Source organism: Gadus morhua, chromosome 9 (genome assembly GCF_902167405.1).
Source record: "Gadus morhua chromosome 9, gadMor3.0, whole genome shotgun sequence".
Lineage (NCBI taxonomy): Eukaryota > Metazoa > Chordata > Actinopteri > Gadiformes > Gadidae > Gadus > Gadus morhua.
Window position 1 is genome coordinate 14,413,712 of NC_044056.1, and position 22,454 is coordinate 14,436,165.

The following is a 22,454-nucleotide window of genomic DNA, read 5'->3' on the forward strand; positions in this document are numbered from 1 at the left end:
AGGAACACAACTTCAATGAACCAGCCTCAGTGAAGAATCATCCACACTATCAGATATTTTAATTTAAGATTGAGCGGCTCAGTGGCTCAACGCGCTAGTGTGCTCATCATGTAGTCACTTGGCTCCTACCAACCATGGTTCGATACCAACCTGTGTTCCTGTGCTACATGTCATTCCCTCTCTTCTCAGACCCGCTTTCCTGTCCCTCTTCACTGTCCTGACCATAAAATATGTATATAATACATAGGATTCATAAGACTGTCTAGGTATGGAGAGTCGCCTGCCTGGGCGATAGGGACTATATCCAGAGGCTGTATAAATAAATAAATATACGTGTATATATTTTTTTATATAATCTTGTGATAAATACCATACAGCATGGGATAAAGTAAGTAGGCCTGTTCAATAAAAAAAATACTATTTAACAAGAACTTTGAAAAGGAACAAACAGTTCCTTTTCATAACTTACTGTCTGGCATGAATTCAACCACTTAATCAAATCTACTTCTCTCTGACCACTTGCCAGGTGCAAACAACTTGCTTTTCAGCAAAGATCAGTCTAGAAGCTTTTTAAAACAAATTTAGCAGACCGGGATAATATTTTTGATAGTTGTTTGCATGGTAATGTGCAAGGAAACGCGTTGCTGCTACTCTAGTTGCTGCTTGACTAACTAACAATGCAAAAACAAGGAGTCTTGACTCAATATTCCACAGCAGGTTGGTAACTCACGACTAACATGTCGTCAAGGACTGCTGACACAGTTAGTGGTCCTGCTATTCTAAGTGCATCCTTGATATAGCAGAGCTGTAGCAAAATCTTTGATGCGGGCCTGAGGGGGAGGATAGTCTGACAATTCAACCCGCTACACCCACGTAGGAGCACGTTCGCAGTGCGTCCTGGGCCATGTGGTGCAGCGCATCCCAGGAGTTAGAGATGAGGACACAGATGATTGAATATTTAACTGATTGCACCGGCCGGATAGAACTTGCCGGGCCCCGGGCCTCGTGTTTGACACATGTGGTATAGATCAGTGGTTCTTAACTGGTCTAGCCTCAGGACCCACATGTGTCGTTAGTCATTAAGTCAGGACCCAAAAATGTAAAATGTTTTTATAAATATTGCAGTAATCAACATTGTCGGTACTGTCTGTACTGTTGGAAAACATTGAGAGAACAATGGTCGTGAACTTATGGGTTCACGACCCACCAGTATGGAATCACTGGTTTGATTAACAATTAACTCTTAACAAAGCTTAAGTTATCTACACAATTAAACACATGAATGCATACAGATTTTATTTCAGTTTGGTTACGGAAATGACTATAAACTTGTAGACGTTATTTTTTTGTAAGATAATTTTTTATGTATAACTAAATCATATTGAGGAAGTCAAGAAAGAAGCAAAGTACCTGACACATAAACTTGGGTAACAATTTTAATTATCATCATTTTCTAGAGGTTTAAAATAATAATAATAAAGATCACAGGAGGGTTCACACACTGTTCAACATAAAAAGAATTGCACATACCTGTGCGATGTATGAATTACACATTATAGGTTGGCATTGATTGGCTGATATATAGGATATAATGTGTGTAGTATGAAACGATAGCTCTAGTAAAGGAGTAATATTATAGGGTTATTATATTTCATACTGTCCATAATAAAGGTTGTTTTATCTCAAATTAGAAAAGGGAAATCGGAGATGATGTATAATATAGCCTACATAACTGCTGACGCGCTCACAAAAACAATTGCCAGGTATTTCTCTGATAGTGTCTAAACTATGTAACTTAATAATTTATCCTACACTGAAGAGAATTTAACAATGTAAACATACATGATAGAGTTAACCATGTGGGATGCGTGTAATAATTTGTATTTCATTAAATCATAACATCATAGTCCGTAATTTAACATCCATGTTTTGCTCTAAGGAAAATTGAGGTTCAAATTAATTCTGAAAAAATCCAGTGATTAATGGGACAGACTACACCATTGTGAATTGGCGACAACATTAAAGCAGTGAGACACTTTTGCACATAATAGCAAAAGGGTAGGAGGTGACCTCAGGCAGCAGACTCTTTTTTTGTAAACAGTGTTTCGGATATGATGTGTCATGAAGATATATTTGCCTGTTCTTACCGCGTTATTGATAAATGATGGTAACTGTTGTTGTTGACCCTGAATTCAGAGACATATTAATCCATGTTGTAAACGCAGGGGGACTACTTCTTCTTCGTTTATGGTGTGTATTATAGGTCGACAAACCAACAATACGGACCATTACCGCCACCAACTGACCTGGAGGGTTGAAGAGGCGATTTGGAAGCAAAATAAGAAAATATTAAATTAATAATATTAAAAATAGAATAATAAGGCATCATTAAAATGAACTGTGATGAACTGTGCTAACATTTGACATCGGAAGTATTTTTTTTATTGTGGCAGACAAGGTAATCAAAATTGAATTGATGTGTTTTTTGCGCTTTATTTAAAAGACTGATCAGAAACATAACACTGGTTCGTTAGACAGAAGATAGAAATGTAGAAGGGATGAACAGATGCAGGCGTATTTGTGTTCAATATTTCAGTTTGATCAACTGTCATGTTGGCTTTTTAATGGACGATTTGATTAAGCCTCGCGAGTTGGTGCAGTGTTTGCACTTAATCATGTTTTAAAATCGCAGATTGGTAAATTACAGATTATTCACATTTGTGTGAGCCTGTGTAATCCGATTCAACTCTAGTAGCCTACGGCGAAAATCTGATGTCGTCACTGTACTGTAATAGCTCTTGATACAGACATAACTAGAAGATCACCGCATCATTCAACCGGGGTGCACTTTACAACGCGACATAGGGGAGAGAACATGGACTACTTGATGAACATGTTGACAGTCCCGTACCAGTTTAAAATGCGACCTGAACAATGTGTCGAATCCAAATTGAACCACTGATCTAAGAAATTGATAAGTATTTATGATAGAATATTATTTTAAGAGTTTGCTCTCAATCCTTATATTAATGAAAATATAGAGATAAACGCTATATATTTCCTGTTTATAAATCCTGTTGTTTTTTTTACATAGGAATAGTAATGTATCAATTTAGTTAAGATATAATCATCACTCCAAATGCCGATTCGGTGACACAGGCGCCCCTTGGTGATGCGTTCTCCTATGCGATCGACTCGATCGGCGTTTGACTTAAACACTCACTGTACGCCAAACTCGCTCCGCTCTGCTCTTACCATTGCAACTTTTGCAGACTCTACAGACATGTCGTACAATAGCTGAAGTAAACCTGTCATTCGGCTCATCGTTTGAGCCTCCGACAAATAGGTGATAGACAGGAATCCGTTGAAGGACACCCCCGCTGCTGTTTGGCTTTCAATGGCCTCTGATTAAAAACCTTGGATATGAGTTATGATCATTTTTCTCATTATTGAACTGGGCTAGTGATGCAGGAGACCGTGGCGACTCTCTCAGTGGTTCAAGATGGCAGATTTTTATTGAGTTTTGAACAGATAAATCGCTTTATTTTTTGCCATGAATAACAGAAATCTTTGCACCGATGGCCCCTGTATACGAAGGTAAGATGATTGCTTCTAAATCCGGACGCCTTATTGTGGAATAATTGAATATACACTAGCCTAATACGATAGGCGATTTATGCAAGTGATGCAGAGGAAACAGAAGTGGCGATGCGTTATATCATCCCCTCTTTTTGTTCAAATGTATTTATAAAACATGTTATTTTTAAGCCTATTTTTTGGTAAATAGCTTACTTGATATGCGTGCTAATACATGTCTAAATACAAAAATCACAACACAAAACAGACCCAATTTGAAAGCCATAACCAAGATTTCAGTCCTGTCTGTCTGCCCCTCAACATTGCGATGTTTTAACAGGTCAAATATCGTATTATTGATGTAATGTACACCTATTGATACGATTCTGTTTAATTAAAGCATCATTGTAGTTTGCCGTATGATAAATGATCAGCTTTAAGATGATAGAAGGAAGTATCAAAAGAAGATCGTAGACCAACGCACGTATGCCAGCATGTTATAATCGAGAAGCCTATATTTATATATCATGTTTTCATACCAAGCAAGATATTTAGCCCCACCATTAGAAAACGAACGGTGTTATATAGGCTATCCTGTCTCGGTGTGCACTGTGGTTATTTGTATTTCATAGTTATTCAATCAAAGGGAAGCTTTATGCCTGCTCGATGTTGCTGCATTATGTCCCTGAATAATCCAATTGGTCTTTATATTGTTTATTATTGCAAGCTACTAGTCCAACCATGGCGAATAGCCATGGTAGCTCTGTTCATTTTACACTTAAGGTTAAGCTGTGGGCAATGAATTGGTGGAACAGTAGTGTAAAACAAAGCAGGGACGCAAACCCTGTGTAGCCCATACCAGTGAAGGATTTGATGAGAAATGTGCAATTTGGCCAAACGCTTTCTGTCGTCGCATGCAATTAAGACATTCTAGGATGAAGCTACATAGTCCATAGTTTGGGTTGTTTATGGACTACAGCAAGCTTCGTTTATTCTCCATAATTGGGTTTCCTTGGTGTATATATGCTGTATTGACACCTATCGCGCACACAGTGGAATGATACTCGTTTCCACCCAACATAAACGAAGATGACACATGACAGTTGTTCTATTACGCGGAGCAAAATGGCAAACGAATAAATGACCCGATCTAGGTTTATTTATTTATAAATGTGTTATTATTGCAATTTAATTCAAACAATCGTAATATCTACTCTTTACTCCCTCTGGTGGTGAAATAAATAGATCATTGTGATGTGCAAAATCGGAAAATTACAACGTTTACTACAATGTGTGAATGTTTGGTCAACTGTAATCTGAGGTGAAACGAAATGGTAAACCCTGCGTTAAAAGTAAAAAAACAAAACAAATCAATTGCCCAAACAAAACAAATGTTCTGCAAGGGGATGTTGTTCGTTGAACATCTGGCTGGCCTCTTTGCAGTCAAAACAGTGATCTGATGCTTTTCTCATAACCCAAACTAACATCCTGACGTGTGCCTGGTGAGCAAGGCAGGTCCAGCTGTCACTTGATTGTTGAAAAGCTAATATTCCCACGCAGCGCAAGCATTCCAAAACCAAGTGGGTGGCTCTGAGTAGGAAGCACAGACTACTATGTTGTGACTTCCATGCATGTGAAGGGGACAGCGCCGATTACCCGGGCAACTTCATGTGTGGAACAGTAGCCTCTCATGCACGGGGTCACGCCGTACAGCAGAGAGCATTTATTAAACAGCCGTTGGAGTAGAATGGACAGAGAATGACTCAGATGATGGCGGTGATGACAGGGACTGCAGCAGCGCAGACAGCTCTGTGAGATGCATGCCTAGACCCTTCACCACCTTTATGGCTTGCTGGCCGTTTGAACTGTGCCGTTTTGGTTTATTTATGAGACCACACTGGATACATGGGACAATCCTTCCCGACCTCAGGAGCTACGGGGTGGGGGGGACCCCTTGGGACCTCACCCACAACACTAAGCCTAAACCAAGAGTCGGCTGTCTCAACATGCCGGCTGGAGAGTGTGTTTATCTCTTTACAGCTGGCAACAGATATAGAATAAGGGTTAGTTCAGTGCTTACATAGTTGTGTGTTGGAGACGGTATCCATTCCCAGGGCTTCTCACTCTCTCTTTCTTTTATTTCTCCTTTTCACTTTGGTCGCGGATACTGTAGTATTTTGATCTGCCAGTCAGTGCATGTATCAATATTTGATGTTTGGCAGTCTGTTTGCCTGAGAAGCGTTATGGAAATGGATTACCTGTCTTCACAAGCGTCTCTTGCAATATTCAAGTTGCCTCTTTGAAAGAGAGACAAAAATCTAATGTTTAGGGATTTGTTGTATTGATTTGGTAAAGCATTTAGTTGGAGAAACTGAGTTCTTGGCAAAGGGCAGAACATGAGTGTTATGTGAAATGAGCTGAGCTTTGTGTGTGCATGTGTGTGCATTTATGTGTGTGTGTGTGTGTGTGTGTGTGTGTGTGTGTGTGTGTGTGTGTGTGTGTGTGTGTGTGTGTGTGTGTGTGTGTGTGTGTGTGTGTGTGTGTGTGTGTGTGTGTGTGCATGCATGCGTGTGTTTGTGTGTGTTATCTACAGTCCATGTTAGATTTGTGCACACGTGTTAGTGGATCTCTGGTGAAGACTGGGGATATGTGAGCTCTCTGATGTGTTGAAATAGTTCACAGGTGGGATCTGAACGGCGGGGGGGGGGAGGGGGGGGGGGGGGGGGGGGGGGGGGGGGGGGGGGGGAGTGAGGGGGGGGGCAGCTTGATGTGACAGGTTAGTGGAGGCCAGTCTGACATTAAAGGCCCGGGCTTGAATTTGGACATAATGGAAGACGGGATTTTCTTTTCCACAGAGGCACTTTTTTTTATTCTCCTTTTCTCCTTCTTCATCCTTCAGTAATCATCCCTCCTGCGGCACCTGAGCACATCATTTATCCCGCTCCGCTCGCGCGCAAAAAAAAAAGATGTTCGATTGAAATGTTGGGGAATTTCTTTTATGCAACTGTAATTTCTTTCTCCTCGGTGCAAAGCCTTCTGTTTCAGTGCTGACTGGCGCCATATGTTTTAGACCTCCCTCAGTAAAACAACTCTGAAAGCAGCAGCACTCTGAGGTCCTCCAAGCGAGAGGCACCATCAGTTGCCGACATTAGTTCATTTTTATGGGAGTGAGGGAGGGAGGGGACAGGGGGATGTTAGCATAGATAGACGGAGCCTCAACCTTGTCGAGTGCTTACACAAGGCTTTTCTCTGTTGGCTGTTGTTCTGTATTGGAAGGTCTTTTTATTCACCGTTGTTTTGCCCCCCCATGTTTTAGTGGTTAGCCTGTGTTCAACCGCTGCCCTTGACTCTGAGTGGAGAAATACACATTCTAAACACAGATCGCCAATAAATCTAGTTGTAGCGACTAATAGTTTTTAGCTGGACTGAAATAATGGGAAAAAAAGAGAACACAATGATTTTTCCCTCCAGGATCAATAAAAAGCAATGCTGACTTTTTGTGTTTTTGTGCTTAGTTAGTTACAGAGGTGGTTTTAGTTACGTACAGACTTGATTAGGCTGTTCGTCCTCTTTCTATTGCCAATGAAATCCCTACATTACATCACTCCTATGGTTTGTCGCGTCGTAAATATCCTTTTTAGAAATGGGAATATGCCACATTATGAATGCAAGATGCGCCCTTAAATGTTGTTTTTGGTTTGTTTTCAGTTTTTAGATTAAAAAGTAGAGTAGCTTTGGAAAATAATGACCTATTTCTGTATTCATGTTTTGTTACTCTGGATAAAACATCTACAAAATAGAAAATCGTTTCTGAAGCATATGAGACATGTTGATTTTATTGGCTTTGAACACATTGGTTCAAAGGAGAGTTGTTATTTTGCTTCTTTGTAAGAAAGAACGCCGTGAATAGGATCTGTTGGGCCTGTGATTCCACAGTGATTCCTGGAGCATAAAGGCCATATTTGCATGCAGAAATGTGAATCAACCCTCTTTTGTAAAGGACGAAAAATTCTAATTGTGTGTGTGGGCACACACACACACACACACACACACACACACACACACACACACACACACACACACACACACACACACACACACACACACACACACACACACACACACACACACACACAGACAATAGCCATTAAAGCAGCAATAAAAGCTTAGATCATGTTGGTTAGGGGTAGAGGTAGAGGTAGATGGCATTGGTTTGGTCTAATGGTTTTGAGCCACCACCACAAGCAACACAATTATACCCACACACCCACACCCAGACCCACAACCATAAACATTCTACCAAACCAATACCCTCGACCAACCCCCTAACCCACATGATCTAAGCCCCCTGTCCTCCTGGACTTTGTTGTTAACCACATCCCAATAATCTAACGCCCCCACCAGCCCACCGCCCTGCTGTTTGTGCACATTGTCCCCGACCTTAATCCTATTGTTTGTGATAATGTCCCCCATACCAGTCCATTTGACATGGCACTCTCTGGAAGAGCACCGCAGAGCTGACCGTGGCTGTATTTATGCTTTGGCTCATTTGGCCTCTTTTAGCTTGACAGAGGCTGGGGACAGAGAGAGAGAGAGAGAGAGAGAGATCAATGAAAAGGGGAGGGGGAGATAAATAAAGACCGGGTAAGGCAAGCAGTATTTATAGACACTGACAGATAATATTTAAAATCAAGAAGAAAAGAGCAGAAACCGTGTAAGGGATTGAATTTCAAGAGCTGTATTTATTATTGGTGTGTGTGTGTGTGTGTGTGTGTGTGTGTGTGTGTGTGTGTGTGTGTGTGTGTGTGTGTGTGTGTGTGTGTGTGTGTGTTTGTGTTTGTGTTTGTGTGACATGTATGGTAGGCTCCCTAGTTGTAAAGCCTGTCTGTGCCTCCCTCTCTGTCTCTCCATCTTTCTCTGTTTCTCTCTGTCTCAGTTTCTCTGGTTCTCTTGTTCTGTCTCTTTTTATCTTGCTCTCTCTCTCTCTCTCTCTCTCTCTCTCTCTCTCTCTCTCTCTCTCTCTCTCTCTCTCTCTCTCTCTCTCTCTCTCTCTCTCTCTCTCTCTCTCTCTCGTTATCTCTCTCTAACTTTCTTTCTCTCATTCTCTCACTAGAGGAAGTGAGACAGGGGCTGCTGTTATGCTGGGCCCCTTGGCGGCACAGATGGCTGCAGGTACACTGCTACGCTCGGCCGATAATCAAAAGACTTCAAAGGCCGGACGAGCGGCCACGGCCGTTCCTGTCCATGGCTAGGGGGGGCCAGGGGGGGCCAGGGGGGGCAGGGGCACCGCTCGGTCGGACGAGGGCGACGGCCCAAGCGATGGAGAGGTGGTCAGAAGAATCCACAGCCATGTCCCCTTGTGCGGCTCTCGCTTGCTGTGCATCATTTTAGTATTTTTCCTACTTTTTTCATTTGCTTATTCACATGACCTCGCTCTGCCTTTCTTTGCTTTACTTTTGACTTCCTCTCCCTGCCTCTCCATTGATATTTCTCTCCCCCCTTCCTCTCTCTCCCTCTCTCTCTCTCTCTCCCCCCTCCCTCTCTCTCTCTCTGTCTCTCTGTCTCTCTGTCTCTCTCTGTCTCTCTCTCTCTCTCTCTCTCTCTCTCTCTCTCTCTCTCTCTCTCTCTCTCTCTCTCTCTCTCTCTCTCTCTCTCTCTCTCTCTCTCTCTCTCTCTCTCTCTCTCTCTCTCTCTCTCTCTCTCTCTCTCTCTCTCTCTCACCATACAGCCGTAGGATAATATTGTTCTCTAACTTTCTTTCTGTTCTTTTCAAAAACCTTGTCTATATGATAGGTTGAAATATGTTGAAATATCTACACATTTCAACACCGTGCGCACACACGGGACACATTGAAATTATGGTTCACTCCCAATTTCCTCAAACAGAGAGTACACTTGCACAGTAGGTGTGAGAGAATATACAGTTTAACAAACCCATATTTATTGTTTTCGGTTTTATCACACCCCTGTGTGAAATGCAGAACCGTAGCCTCAGGATTCCTCTCCTATGGAAAATGTACTAATCCAAGCAGGCCCCCCCCCCCCTCTGTCTTATCTCCATAGCACTAGAGAATGAAACACCTTCCACATTCATCTTCTCTGAGTACTGGATAAATGCAGGGAGAAGAAGAAATGGTGGATTCAACCAGAGCTCTGTCATTTTAAAGCCAGTGCTTTCTTGACATGAGAGAGCTATGAGATGTTTTCATCTGAGCTGTGCGATTCCAATCTCAAGCCGAGAAGATAAGCGTGACAGCTAATCAAAGTTATTCCTTGTTTAAATGTGGGTTACACAGAAACCCGGAACATAGAGAACAATTATGAAGTATACCAGGAATTCAGTCTTTCTTTCTTTCTTTTGACGATAGCATTTTTCATCTTATCAACCGGAACATCAACAATAATTCCCAGTTTGATCAGCGCAGTATAATTCCAAAGCCTGCAGGATTTTGTAAACGTACTATTTGGTAAAAACATCTTTGTAAAACATGTGTTACTATAAAAAAAAAAACAGATTGCCTCAAAAGAAACACCTCACTTATTCTGACGAACCAATCAACCGTACGAACCTGACGCCGGTCGGCGTATCATTAAGCCGTGTCTGGAGATGCACTGAGTGGATGTGTTGGCAGGATGAGGATCTGGTTTTAAGAGTTAGTGGACAGGTGCTGTAGCACATGAAACACAGGTCTAATGCCCTTTACGATGTCACCGTCGCTGGCTTCAAAGGCTCCGTGCGTAGAAGCTAACCAGCGGCCTGGCTCGGCGGCCAGACTTTGAACTGCCCCCCCCCCCCCCCGCCCCTCTAAGTCAGCCTGGGACGGCCTGCATGAGGGTAGGGAGTAACGCACAGGGAGGCAGATGAAAAAAAAAAAAAAAGGACACTTTTCTTAAGGAACAAGGAGGGGAGGTGGAGATTAATTATACCAACTTCCCCCCCCCCCTCCCGTTTGCAAACATGTGTCGATGCCTGACTCCCACCCTAATTCCCCCTCCCCCTCCCCACAAAAAGCTGGGGCCCATGGGGTGGCTGTGTGGTGTGTGTGTGTGTGTGTGTGTGTGTGTGTGTGTGTGTGTGTGTGTGTGTGTGTGTGTGTGTGTGTGTGTGTGTGTGTGTGTGTGCGCGTGTGCGTGTGTGATTCCAAACTGGAGGCCAAACAAGGTTTTTCAAACCACAACGTTTAGAAGGGCAAAAGTAGTGTGGGGGTGGATGAAGTGGAACAGATAATGTGGATGTTTAATCAGGCCCTTGTGATAGTGAAGAGTGGCTTTGGCTTAGCTAAAAGTAAAGGGTGTTACCTGTGTGTGTGTGTGTGTGTGTGTGTGTGTGTGTGTGTGTGTGTGTGTGTGTGTGTGTGTGTGTGTGTGTGTGTGTGTGTGTGTGTGTGTGTGTGTGTGTGTGTGTGTGTCTATAAAGCAAATGATTCTTGTATGTTAGATACATAATAAGGCATTCACATTTATCCTGAGATCCACACACACCCTTCATACAAACAACATTATCTTTCTTTTGTGCATCCCGGCTCTTAGAAAGGTCAAAAAAAGGTGACCTTTAGGCGTGGTGAGATCCTTCCCCTCCCATGCTGGTAGGCCAGGACCTTGGTGTTTCTGCCTTATTAAGCCCCTATAGGACCCAGACGGCGCTCCTGAGTGGGAGGGCACCAATTCACAATTCACAAACTGGACCTGAATGGTGATCTACTTTTGTCATCCATCTCTATCTAATCCCTGGTCTATTCCTCCATTGTGGTATGCATCGGTTTTGTTACGCAGCCTCCATTGAATAAATCCCTTTCATTGTGCCACTGTTTCTCAAAGCCTGAATAAAAGGTACGTGTCATGGACTGGTGTTATTCGGATGGTGTGCAAGGAAGGTATGGCTCTTGGCTCTCGTGATTCTCCGGTCCTAACGCACACCGGGCCCTTGTGGTGTCATGTCGTTGAGACCGTTGTGGGTGTAGCTGTGGGGCTGGGGAGGCCGCGAGCCCTTCTCCCGGTCGCGGGCGGAGGTTGTTATTTGTGAGTGTAAAAGGCCGCTGTAAATAGCATCCCTGAACCAGTAACCGGGGTGTTGTGATGACGACGGGCCCAATATATGACCTCAGCTCAGCTCTGTGAGTAAACAGCCTCTACCAACTGCCATGCCATGGATGACACGTTGTCACTTGGATTAACGATGACATGCTTATTTACTCAATTTGTATTCAACACACAGACACACACGTGCAGCATGCAAATGAAGAGACCTCCCTGCTTCTGTGGGTTTGTGTGTGTGTGTGCAAATCGACATAGTAGGTACAAATGTAGAGCGGGTCAGAGAATAAGTCAGTAATCGAATAGATGTGCAATTGATGGATTGGTCACCTGTATTATTGCCAAATCCCCCATGCAAGGCTTAGAGGAGTGGGGAGAAGGATGGAGGGGGAGAAAAAATGGCAACACAAGACTGTGGTTTAGAGGCGATAGCCCCTCCATGGCCCCTCCAATGTCCAGAGCAGCAGCTTCACACCAGCAGTTAAAATATCACAAACGCCTGCTGCTTGGCCAGGCATGCCATGTGCCAACATTTACTTGTATGAGATCGCTGAAAGGACAGAGGGTGGTTGTGGATGTTCAGGGGGGAAGGACAGAGGGAGGGGGTATGATGTCTATAAGCGGTGATATAACATGGGTAGCAGACGGTATGCCTCGCCAAGGACAAGGTTAAAAAAGATTAGGGACTTCTTCTGTGCATCTTTTCTTCCTGTCATTTTTTTTGGTCTCTCCTTCCCTTTTGTTGGTCCGTCTCTCTCACCATGTATGTGTATCTCTCTTCCCCTGTATTGTACCCCTGTCTCTGTCTCTGTCTGTCGTTCTCTCTATCATGTTTTTCACAGGCTCTCCGGCCTCTACTTATGGCCCCTCCCATCACTTATCATGACCAAACACACACAGGCTGGCCTTTGTGTTTACCCTTGCCATCAAAACATGCTTTCCATTCCCAGCGTCACCCTCCTGAATCTTTATCATCAAGATCCAATATGTAGTTTTTTTGTTTGATTACTCTTTTCTCTCATTTTATGGGCTGTTTTTTTCTTTTCTTCCCAAAAGTCTCAATCAAATCCTCATTGTTCGACGTCGATGTTCCTCCGCCTTTATGTTCTCCCTCTTACACGGAGAACAGGCTGTTTCTGTCCCTAAGGGTTATTCAAGTGCTGTTTTGTCCACCTTTGTGGCGTTTTTTACTGTTTTTTGTTTCTTAAAAGAGCACAGCTCACTGCCGTGTGCTACGAATCCCAAATCAGAAAACGCCCGTGGTTTTGTTCACGTTGTCCTCAAATGGATCCCCACCACGATATGGACTTCAGCATTGAAACAATAAAAGAACCCGCAAAAAAATAAACCCAGACACATTGCTCACATGCTCACTGCGTGTTTGTTCAGCGCGACAGCTCGGCAGCACTCTAAACGAGCCGGCTTGCTGAAGGGTAGAGGCTTGTTTTGACAACATGGCACCCAGATTCCCGGGGTCCCTGAGCACTTGGGCTGGTTGGACGGGTTCGTCCTCAGCGGTGAGGGTTCATTGGCCGGCCAAGAGCTGTCGGGCAACGGCCGGATCCCAAATGGCCCTGAGGTTGTTCTGGAGGTGTGATGTGGACGGGGTTGAAGGGGGTTTTCGTTCGCAGCCCCTCTAACCAAGCGACGATGCCTGTTCTGGAAGACCCCCGCAAGACGAACATTAAAGGAGGAGAGAGTGTGTGGCCTTTTGTTGACGTGTTCACAGACAGACGTGTAAATACATACAGCTTGTCTACTTGGTTGCACGCTCACTTGCATAGCGTCCGCCTCAGAGAGATCAATTGTAATGTTGTCGTTAAAAGAAAGTTAAGAATGTCTGTTTCGTTTGAAAAACCGGATATTTTATTGGATTTAAGTGTTTTTAGGTATTCAATACATTACATTACATAATTACATTCTAGTTTCGAACTCACACCTGTGTTACAGTTTGAGTATAATTAAAGCTGTTTGCCGGCTCTGAATTGAGCCATCCATAGTTGAATTGTACTGGTTTTGATAGAGACTACCAACATCCTAGTACTGTGGCATCCCTGTTGGTGGGGGTCATGAATTATTCTGGCTATGTCTTTTCCCACTTTCGTCTTTCTTTTCCCTCAGAGAATGAACTTGCTATGATCCCATTATGTTAATTCAAAAGGTAAAGAGCAACAGCTCATTAAAAACTTGCCCATGATAATTATGATAGCGGGGGATAATCTAATTCAAAAACTCAGAACTTGTATATTTGTTTGGAATATATCGGCTGATTTAGTTGCCTGATAATAAAATAGCTAGACTTTAAAATGTAGCAATCATAAAAAAGGAAAGAATAGAAAGTTCAATTTGTTTGATTAAAATGTGTTTTTTGCTTCATTCAATTTGTTTGTTATTTTTTAGCTTTGATCTATAATTTTATATTTTTGGACTGGTGAGGAGAAAGATATTTGATTGGTAGAAATTAAACTATAAGTGTGTGTGTGTGTGTGTGTGTGTTTGTGTGTGTGTGTGTGTGTGCACAAGAATGCACGTATGTATGTGTGGGTGTTCACAATGCGTTTATTTTCTTGATTTTGTGTTGGCAGTCCAGGGCGCCTCTGTTAAAGATATATGAGGAAAACATCTTGTCAGAGTTGTTGTGACAATCTTTGCTTTTGCTATCCATTTCCACAAGTCCTCTGTTTCATCTGTTGGCCCACAGAAAAAATATACTGCTAAGAAGAATCTTCTTCATTATTCTCTAATTGTCTATTTCTCAGAATTGTAGTCAAGGATATTCTATGGTTTCCGTGTTATATATCTTCCTATGCTACCGGTTTCTCTGGGTTGTCCACCTATTGTCTATGCCTTGCAGTGTACTCAACTGTCACTGTGTACTAGATCTTAATGGCATGAAGGAAGCATTGTGTAAAGTGCTGTTAGCATGTCGCTGCGCTTACATGATAAGCACAGTGGAGAGGGGCTGCTTATCAGGTGTGGTGTGTGTGTGTGTGTGTTTGTGTCGTGTCCCTGCTTTGCCCTGTCCTGTTTGCAGAACTCATAGTGAGAATTCATTCATGGCAGTCAGCGCTGCGTAGCATTCAAAAGAAGTGCCTTTGAATCGTGGTTCCTGAATATCCAAAAGCCGAGGCTTCACAGGAGTAGGCTGTAGCCGTTCCCCTTCAGCCGATTCTTTCTTGCTTGCTTTCTTTCTCCCTTTTCTCCTTGTCTTTCTTCTCGTGTTTTGTCCCTCTGTGTGAGCCAGGGGGCATAGGGTGCCCATCTCCCCTCGTGATCTGATTAATAACAAATCTAACTGGAACATGGACTTCCCGACCCTCCCGTCCCCCTCACCCCTCCATACCCCTCCCCCCGGGGTTCTTACTGGTTCAGGCTCTGGTTCAGCTGCAGCAGACCTCACCCAGTCGCCGTACTAGTGTTTCTCACACAGGCTGTTTTATGGGGACCCTTAACATGTGCATAACAGGCTGCCTATCTCGCCACCCTCGCCGCTTCTTCCAGAGATAACTTTTTCATCTCTCGTTTAGATAGTACCTTTTACTGTTCTACGCTTCATTAAAAGGGAGGTGCGGCGAGCGGAGACAGCTGTTGTGTCACACGGAGGACACAGGAGTTTCTTATCAGCAGTGTGTGTGTGTGTGTGTGTGTGTGTGTGTGTGTGTGTGTATATGAGTGTGATTAAACGAGAGGCAGAACATATGCTGTATATGTCTAACCACATGTTGTATCTTATAACATGTATCACTCTAAAAATGACTTTATGCGCGGGCTGACCCCTGAGGTGTGATCTCACGACGTGTTCCGATTCACACGTTGAGCTTCCGAGAGGAAACAGGAAGTGGCCCCGCTGATAGGCACGCCGCCTGCTGATGATGATTATGAGCAAAGGGTGGGCTCCCACCCTTCTTTATCCCCTGACCATCCGACCTTTACTGGGCGATGGCTACTTTACGTCCTGTCGTTAGGTGAGCAGTAGAAGGTGAGCTGAGGCCTTTTCCGGTAGCTCAACGCTAGGATACTAGCGCGAAGCCGGGGCAGAACGTGTGACATAGAGAGACAGCCTCTCCCCTGGCAGCCCCCCCGGTGCAAGAGGGAGGGAGAGAGAGAGAGAGAGAGAGAGAGAGAGAGAGAGAGAGAGAGAGAGAGAGAGAGAGAGAGAGAGAGAGAGAGAGAGAGAGAGAGAGAGAGAGAGAGAGAGAGAGAGAGAGAGAGAGAGGGAGAGGGAGAGGGAGAGGGAGAGGGAGGGAGAGAGAGAGAGATGGTGGTTGATAGGGGGGGTATATATTGAGGAACGACAGGCCCCAGCTCTACGCTCCCAGGACAAGCGAAGGGTGGTAACACCGGGCCGGCCTGAAACCGACAATATGTTCCTTCTCAGCGGCGCCCTCGCCCCTCAGAGAACATATTGTCTGTAAAAAGCAGTCAACCGTGTGATTTAGACCAGCCCTTTCAGAGCGGCCTGGTCTTACCTGCCTTCGCCTGTCCCGGTTATGCAGCGCTAGGGCCTGCCATTCCCTAGCCTTCCCCCTCCCCCCCTCCCCCGTCCATCTATCTCCTCACCTCTCTTGATTTGACTCCCACCGCCTCTCAGTCCCTTTATTACAGTGCCACCTGTGCCCTGGTGGAAAAGGGGGGGCACCTCTGTCTGCACAATGTCCTTCTAGACTCGAGCGCTGGCCTGGATCAGTGTGCATGGACGCCCCGTGGGTTCCAAATTGGTCCCGGAGCGCCCCCCTCTCAATCTATTACTAACTACTCAAAGACCGTGTGTGTGTATGTATGTGTGTGTGTGTGTGTGTGTGTGTGTATGTGTGTGTGTGCCTGTGCGAGTGCGTTTTAAGCCGCAGAAAGTTACACAGCGACGCACCTTGTCTTGCTGTAACATGCACAGGGGGAGATACTGCTTCGCCCAGATAGCCAGAGACCGCCTTCATTAACCACTCCCCGTATGTATCAGTAGATGTCTGATACGGTTTCATCAATGCATTCCAGTTACAGCCAGACCAATGCAGCCGACTACCGTCTCTGAGAGACATCCATCCACAGCAGTGCAGTGCTAGACATTAACTAGTGGGCATCCATACCCTCATCCGGAGAGCTCTTCATAGATGATATAATAGCTTCAAGTCATTTACCATCTATCTATATAAAAAGGTACTCCCTGTCTCTTAAAATAAAGGTTTTATCTGTTACCCTGGTCAACATACATTTTGTTTGCCTTGAATCTTGTTTGAAGCTGGTTGAACTGACCAGAACTGACAGCTGCAGGGTGCACTTGCATTGTTTATCATAAACCAGCATCAGCACAAAAAAGGCCTATGGGTTACCCTCCTCGGACACAGACACAGGTCCCCTGGACAGAGACACTCGGACAGAGCCACGAGGACCCCCCCAAACTCCAAAAGGCCCAGATCTAGCCCCTCTCCAGCCCCTTAAACAGCCACCCCTACCCTCCCAGGCCAACTGGGACTGATCCTAACAAAAAGGAGATTAACAAACCCCTGACAGAGAAGTAATCTCCCTGAAAACATTGACTATTACCATTTCAACATACCACGTCCAAACAGTGGGAAGACGGATCTGGCATGCATGATTACAGTGTGTGGGTACTTTGTGCTCTTTAAGTTATGCTAAATGAAAGGCTGGAGCAGCCCAAGGCATTCCAGCATTGTAAATGTTAGAACAATAGGCCTCGACACTTTATATGCCTGCCGTAAAACATTTCAAATAAACTCTCAGACGGGGGTGTTTTTCAACAGAACGGCCAGCAACGTGTTTCCCAAACAGTAAAGTGGTTGTGATTATTCAAACTCGGAGTATCATAAATACTTTTGTACAAAAGTGGCACAGAATTGTGATTTTCCAGCAATTTAATTGGCTTTTCAATTTTAATCTGTTTTATTCTTCCCTCTGTATTTTGTGATGAGATAATCACTTCAGCCTTTTTTGTTTTTAGGTAATTTTATTCTACACTTCACACAAGTTTAAGTTTAAACTGTCTTGGTTATAATGGAACCCTTAACTGGCAACTAGATCCTGCATAGAATTCCTTGACATAATACATTTCTTAGCACTCATTTCTAAGCACTCATTACTCAGATGTTCCCAATGAGGTACACTATGGCCCTGAGCGCTTAGGACAGTCAGGACAGTCCGGTCAAGCTTAATGATAAACCAGAGTCTCAAGAGCAACCATGCATCATTTGTTAATAATAACATGAGCATTTATTTTGTTGGGGGTTCTGGAATTGTTCTTGTTCTGGAATTGTCTGCCCCAAAAGCCCACTGCGCTTATGGTCATCCGCAATCATCCTGGTGGGATATGTGATGCTGGAATGTTCCATGAGAGCGAGCAGCCAGCTCTGTGTCCATCCACCCGTTCTGCTATCCCTAGGTCTGCTGCTGTGATTATCTTGTCAGGGTCTCGGTCACACACTGTTGATACTGCCCTATGACGCCATCCATCATTCAAATTATTTTTAGCGTAAAGTCCCGGCACAGGAATCGGTAATCCAAGGAGTGACATCTGGCCTTCGGGGCTTATGTGATTAGAAGCGAGCCCTGCCCCTAATAGCCCAGCGGACATTCTACATTACCTCCCCCTTACCAGCCATACCTTGATTGGATGGAAACCGACCAAGCGTACGGAAAATGGACGTCTTAATGACTAGTCTGGGGGACAAGCGTGCAATCCTGACAACACATGTTGTTAGGGTGGGGGGGGGGGCCTTCGCCGGGAGCCAGCGTAACCATAGAGATGCTATGCTAAAGAAGGTGCCGCAGCAACTCCTAGGCTTACGGCTAACCCGCTAATGTGCAGCGCAGCAGCAATCCCAGTAGTATTGGGGCTAAGACCAGATGACCATGGAGATGACTAGTGAGACTAGGCTAGGAGGGAGCATCAGCAGGGTGAAGACCAGAGCGGAGAACAGGGATAGGGACACGACTCAATTCACTAGGGCATTCTACTGAATGAATCATAATCGCCACTTAGACGGGCTCATAATAGCAAAGTGACCAGGCTTAATGGTGATGTTGTGTTTTGCATTCTCGTACTTTTCCACAGAACGAAAAGATTCTGAATCAGCATGAAAAAGTGACTGGAAAATGTGTAGTTGTGATTTAAGGATGGATTTTATAATTACTATATTCATTTTTTTTGTAGTAGGACCAGAAAAGCAAATTATTCAGTTTTGCAAATGTGTGTATACATTTCTTTGAATCTTTGGCTCCAAACTGTGTGTCTGTCTGTGTGAGACTGGGATTTTAATGAGGATACTTAATATCAACTATCAGGGTTTCTATTATGCGTGTATATTTGCATGACAGATGGAACTTATCTGGATGTTAGCTATAAACTAAATCAGAGTTCAGTTTAGAGCCTTGCGTTACCACACACCTCATATAATGAACCTAGCACTTTAATAAACATTCCAGAGTTACAAACAAGTGGTTTGACAACAAGATAAAGGCCTATTTTTGGGCAGTTTGTTTGCTTGAAAAGGGTTTGCTTATTCTGAGGCAGATCGTTCCCAGAAGCTCATAGCAGCGGCTCTCTGCAGTTCTTCCTCTTTGTTTTTGTTTTCCTGAGGAAGTAAACTTTGATAGATAGAGTTCAGATACCCCTGTGTCTCCCTCTCACATTTGTCATTGTTGAATGCCTTTTATTTAGCTCCTTATCCAAAAGGAATATTATGCTGTGATACATGCAACAGACATGTCTAATATTTTAGTAGGAAATTGCAATCATTCTGTCTTTTTTGTATACTTTTAGCTGCCTGCGATAGTTTACGAGACTTCTTGTGAAAATACATTCCTTCAGTGGGAAAATGGCATTTCCTGCCTATGCATCAGTGATGTGCTCAACGCTCTGTGTTATGTAACAAAATGTCAAGCCTCTTACATTACAAACGCAAACAATCCATCCCCATGCAATTACATATAGCTGCTAATGTACGCTTCATAACATGCCACGTTAAGTGTTGCATACCTCGTCTTAATGTCAAAGTGATTTCAATCTCTAGAGAAAAAATGTCAGTTGAGGGTTCAGAGGTCAGTTATGTTTTTTAACTCGGTCCTATCAAGCGGATGCATCAACAAAAGAAGATGCATTCAATGACCTCTCGCGACCCCAAGCCGTCGTTATTTAAAGCATCTGCCTCGCACTCAAGTTTCAAACGCAGTCGCAAATTCCTAACCTCTCCTTTTTCTGTCTATTCCTCCCCTCTCTCCCTCCTCCCCCTCGCTCCCCTCCCCTTCTTCTCACAGGTATGGCCTCGCAAGTGCAAGTCTTTCCCCCTCACACGCTCCAGTCAAGTGCCTTCTTTAGCGTGAAGAAACTGAAAGTGGAGCAGAGTTGCAACTGGGATATGACAGGGTACGGCACGCACAGCAAAGTCTACAGCCACAACAGCAGCAGCAGCACCAGCGGCGGCAGCAGCAAGCACGTGTCGGCCAGCGTCGCCCCCCTCGGCATCAGCAGCTCCCTGCAGGTGGCCAGCTCCACGCTGCACTACGAGCAGACGCTCATCTTCCCAGCCAGCGCTAGCCACATCGTGGTCGCCTCAGCCAGCAGCACTTCAGGGGCCGCGGGGTCACTGCTGGGCAGCAGCGCTAGCAGCGGAGGCAACGGCGGTAGCGGTAGCAGTTGCGGCGGCGGCGGCGGCGGTGGTGGCGGCGGCAGCAACTGCAGCGACGGAGGCGGAGGAGGAGGAGGCAGCACTGGTGGTGGGGTGGGTGTCCACAACCTGACCCGCCGTAGTACTGTCAGTCTCCTGGACACGTACCAGCGATGCGGGCTTAAGCGCAAAAGCGAGGAGCTCGACAACAGCCACAGCAGCGTGCAGCTCGTGGAGGAGCGCGGCGGCGCGGCCATGATCCAGAACGGAGCGGGCAGCGGGGCGGCGGCGATGGCGGCGGCGGCGGCGGCGGGGACGGCGCCCGCCACGGCCACCGCCAACTCCACCGCCACGTCCAAGAACAGCAGCGCCAACAACGAGGGGGACTACCAGCTGGTGCAGCACGAGGTGCTGTGCTCCATGACCAACACCTACGAGGTGCTGGAGTTCCTGGGGCGAGGCACCTTCGGGCAGGTGGTGAAGTGCTGGAAGCGGGGCACCAACGAGATCGTGGCCATTAAGATCCTGAAGAACCACCCGTCGTACGCGCGGCAGGGCCAGATCGAGGTCAGCATCCTGGCGCGCCTCAGCACCGAGTGCGCCGACGACTACAACTTTGTGCGGGCCTACGAGTGTTTCCAGCACAAGAACCACACGTGCCTGGTGTTTGAGATGCTGGAGCAGAACCTGTACGACTTCCTCAAGCAGAACAAGTTCAGCCCGCTGCCGCTCAAGTACATCCGGCCGGTGCTGCAGCAGGTGGCCACGGCCCTCATGAAGCTCAAGAGCCTGGGTCTGATCCACGCCGACCTCAAGCCCGAGAACATTATGCTGGTGGACCCTTCCAGGCAGCCTTACAGAGTCAAGGTCATCGACTTTGGTTCGGCGAGTCACATCTCCAAGGCGGTCTGCTCCACTTATCTGCAGTCCAGATACTACCGGTAAGAACGTTTGGCTGCTATCCACACGCAGTGCCGGTTGTGTTTGAAGGACCTCAGTATGAATACACACTAGTTTAACACAGCCTTGTGTTTTTAAATCCACGCTGTGTCTCGAGTGTTCCTGTGTGCGCTGATGTGCGGGGACAAAGTCTGATGGTTGAGGAAATTGTGTGAAAACACACTCGGCCGCTGTGCCGAGGTGAGTCTTCACCTGTCATTTAACAAAGGCTACCAAGTTCTACAATTGGTTACTTCTTATTTCTTGGTAAGGCATCATTTCTGCTAACGCCTTTACACTACTGCCTTAACCCCACGTCTTGCTATGTGGAGGGAACTGACCCGCCTCTTTCTCTTGAGGATATTTTTTGTAGTCACTTTCTTTCATTTTCTGTTTGCTGAACCTCTGAAACAGTAAATCTGATCCTTGATCACACGTGGAGACTACATGCCTGAAGGCCTCTATCGACCTCCTGTAAGCTGTCCACCTTCACCCACCCATACGGAGGGTCTCCAACCCCCCACGGTGCTGCCACTGCCCCGACTGGCTCCTGTTCCCCTCTAGGGTGGAGGCGAGGGGTCAGCCTGAGTTCTCCTGTAATATGGGCCTGTAATCCACACCAGAGGGCCCAGCATTAGAACCAGATGACTTCTTTGGAAAAAGCACTGCTTCTCCCTGAGCTCCTTTGCTCTCTCTCTCTCTCTCTCTCTCTCTCTCTCTCTCTCTCTCTCTCTCTCTCTCTCTCTCTCTCTTTCTTTCTCCCTCTCCCTCTCCCTCTCTCCCATTCTCTCTTTCTCTCCCTCTCTTGCTCTCTCCCTCTCTGACGGCCCGGAGCCACGGGGAGGTGGTGCTGTGGGTCATCTGCTGCAGAGCTCAGAGAGTGTGAACGTTGAAACACAACACAGCGCAATCTTTGTTTTGGCGGTAGAGGTGGGAGAGAACAGGTGTGTGTGTGTGTGTGTGTGTGTGTGTGTGTGTGTGTGTGTGTGTGTGTGTGTGTGTGTGCGTGTGCGTGTGCGCGTGTGCGTGTGTGTGTGTTGTTTTGTGTAAGGCACTTCCTCCTTGAAAGCTGTTGAATTCTTTCTGTGCTTGCAGGCACATGTGTCTCAAAATACAGTTTATTTGTGTGTGCGTGTGCGTGTGTGTGTTTGTGTGTGCGTGTGTGTGTGGGTGTGTGTGTGTGTGTGTAAGGGCGTCAGTGTGTGCTTAAGGGAGATATGAGAATGTGAGATAGGACATCTTGGCCTCCATGCTGCTCTCGGAGGAAGTTCTGTGTAGGCACTGACA

At 45.5% G+C, this 22,454-nt stretch overlaps 2 protein-coding genes across 4 annotated transcripts in view; one reads left to right on the forward strand and one right to left on the reverse strand.

Moving 5' to 3' along the window:
- The window catches only part of tbxas1 (thromboxane A synthase 1 (platelet)), an 89,264-nt gene extending 86,994 nt beyond the window's left edge, over positions 1–2,270 (reverse strand). For both annotated transcript variants that reach the window (XM_030365210.1, XM_030365208.1), the window contains exon 1: positions 2,148–2,270. The gene's annotated coding sequence lies outside the window, so the exon portion shown is untranslated. The remainder of the gene's footprint in view (positions 1–2,147) is intronic.
- A 957-nt stretch (positions 2,271–3,227) lies between these two features.
- hipk2 (homeodomain interacting protein kinase 2) overlaps positions 3,228–22,454 on the forward strand; it is an 81,411-nt gene continuing 62,184 nt past the window's right edge. For both annotated transcript variants that reach the window (XM_030365205.1, XM_030365206.1), the window contains exons 1-2: positions 3,228–3,597; positions 19,879–21,169. In XM_030365205.1, the coding sequence (XP_030221065.1) occupies positions 3,579–3,597; positions 19,879–21,169 (1,310 nt within the window). In that variant the 5' untranslated portion in view covers positions 3,228–3,578. The remainder of the gene's footprint in view (positions 3,598–19,878; positions 21,170–22,454) is intronic.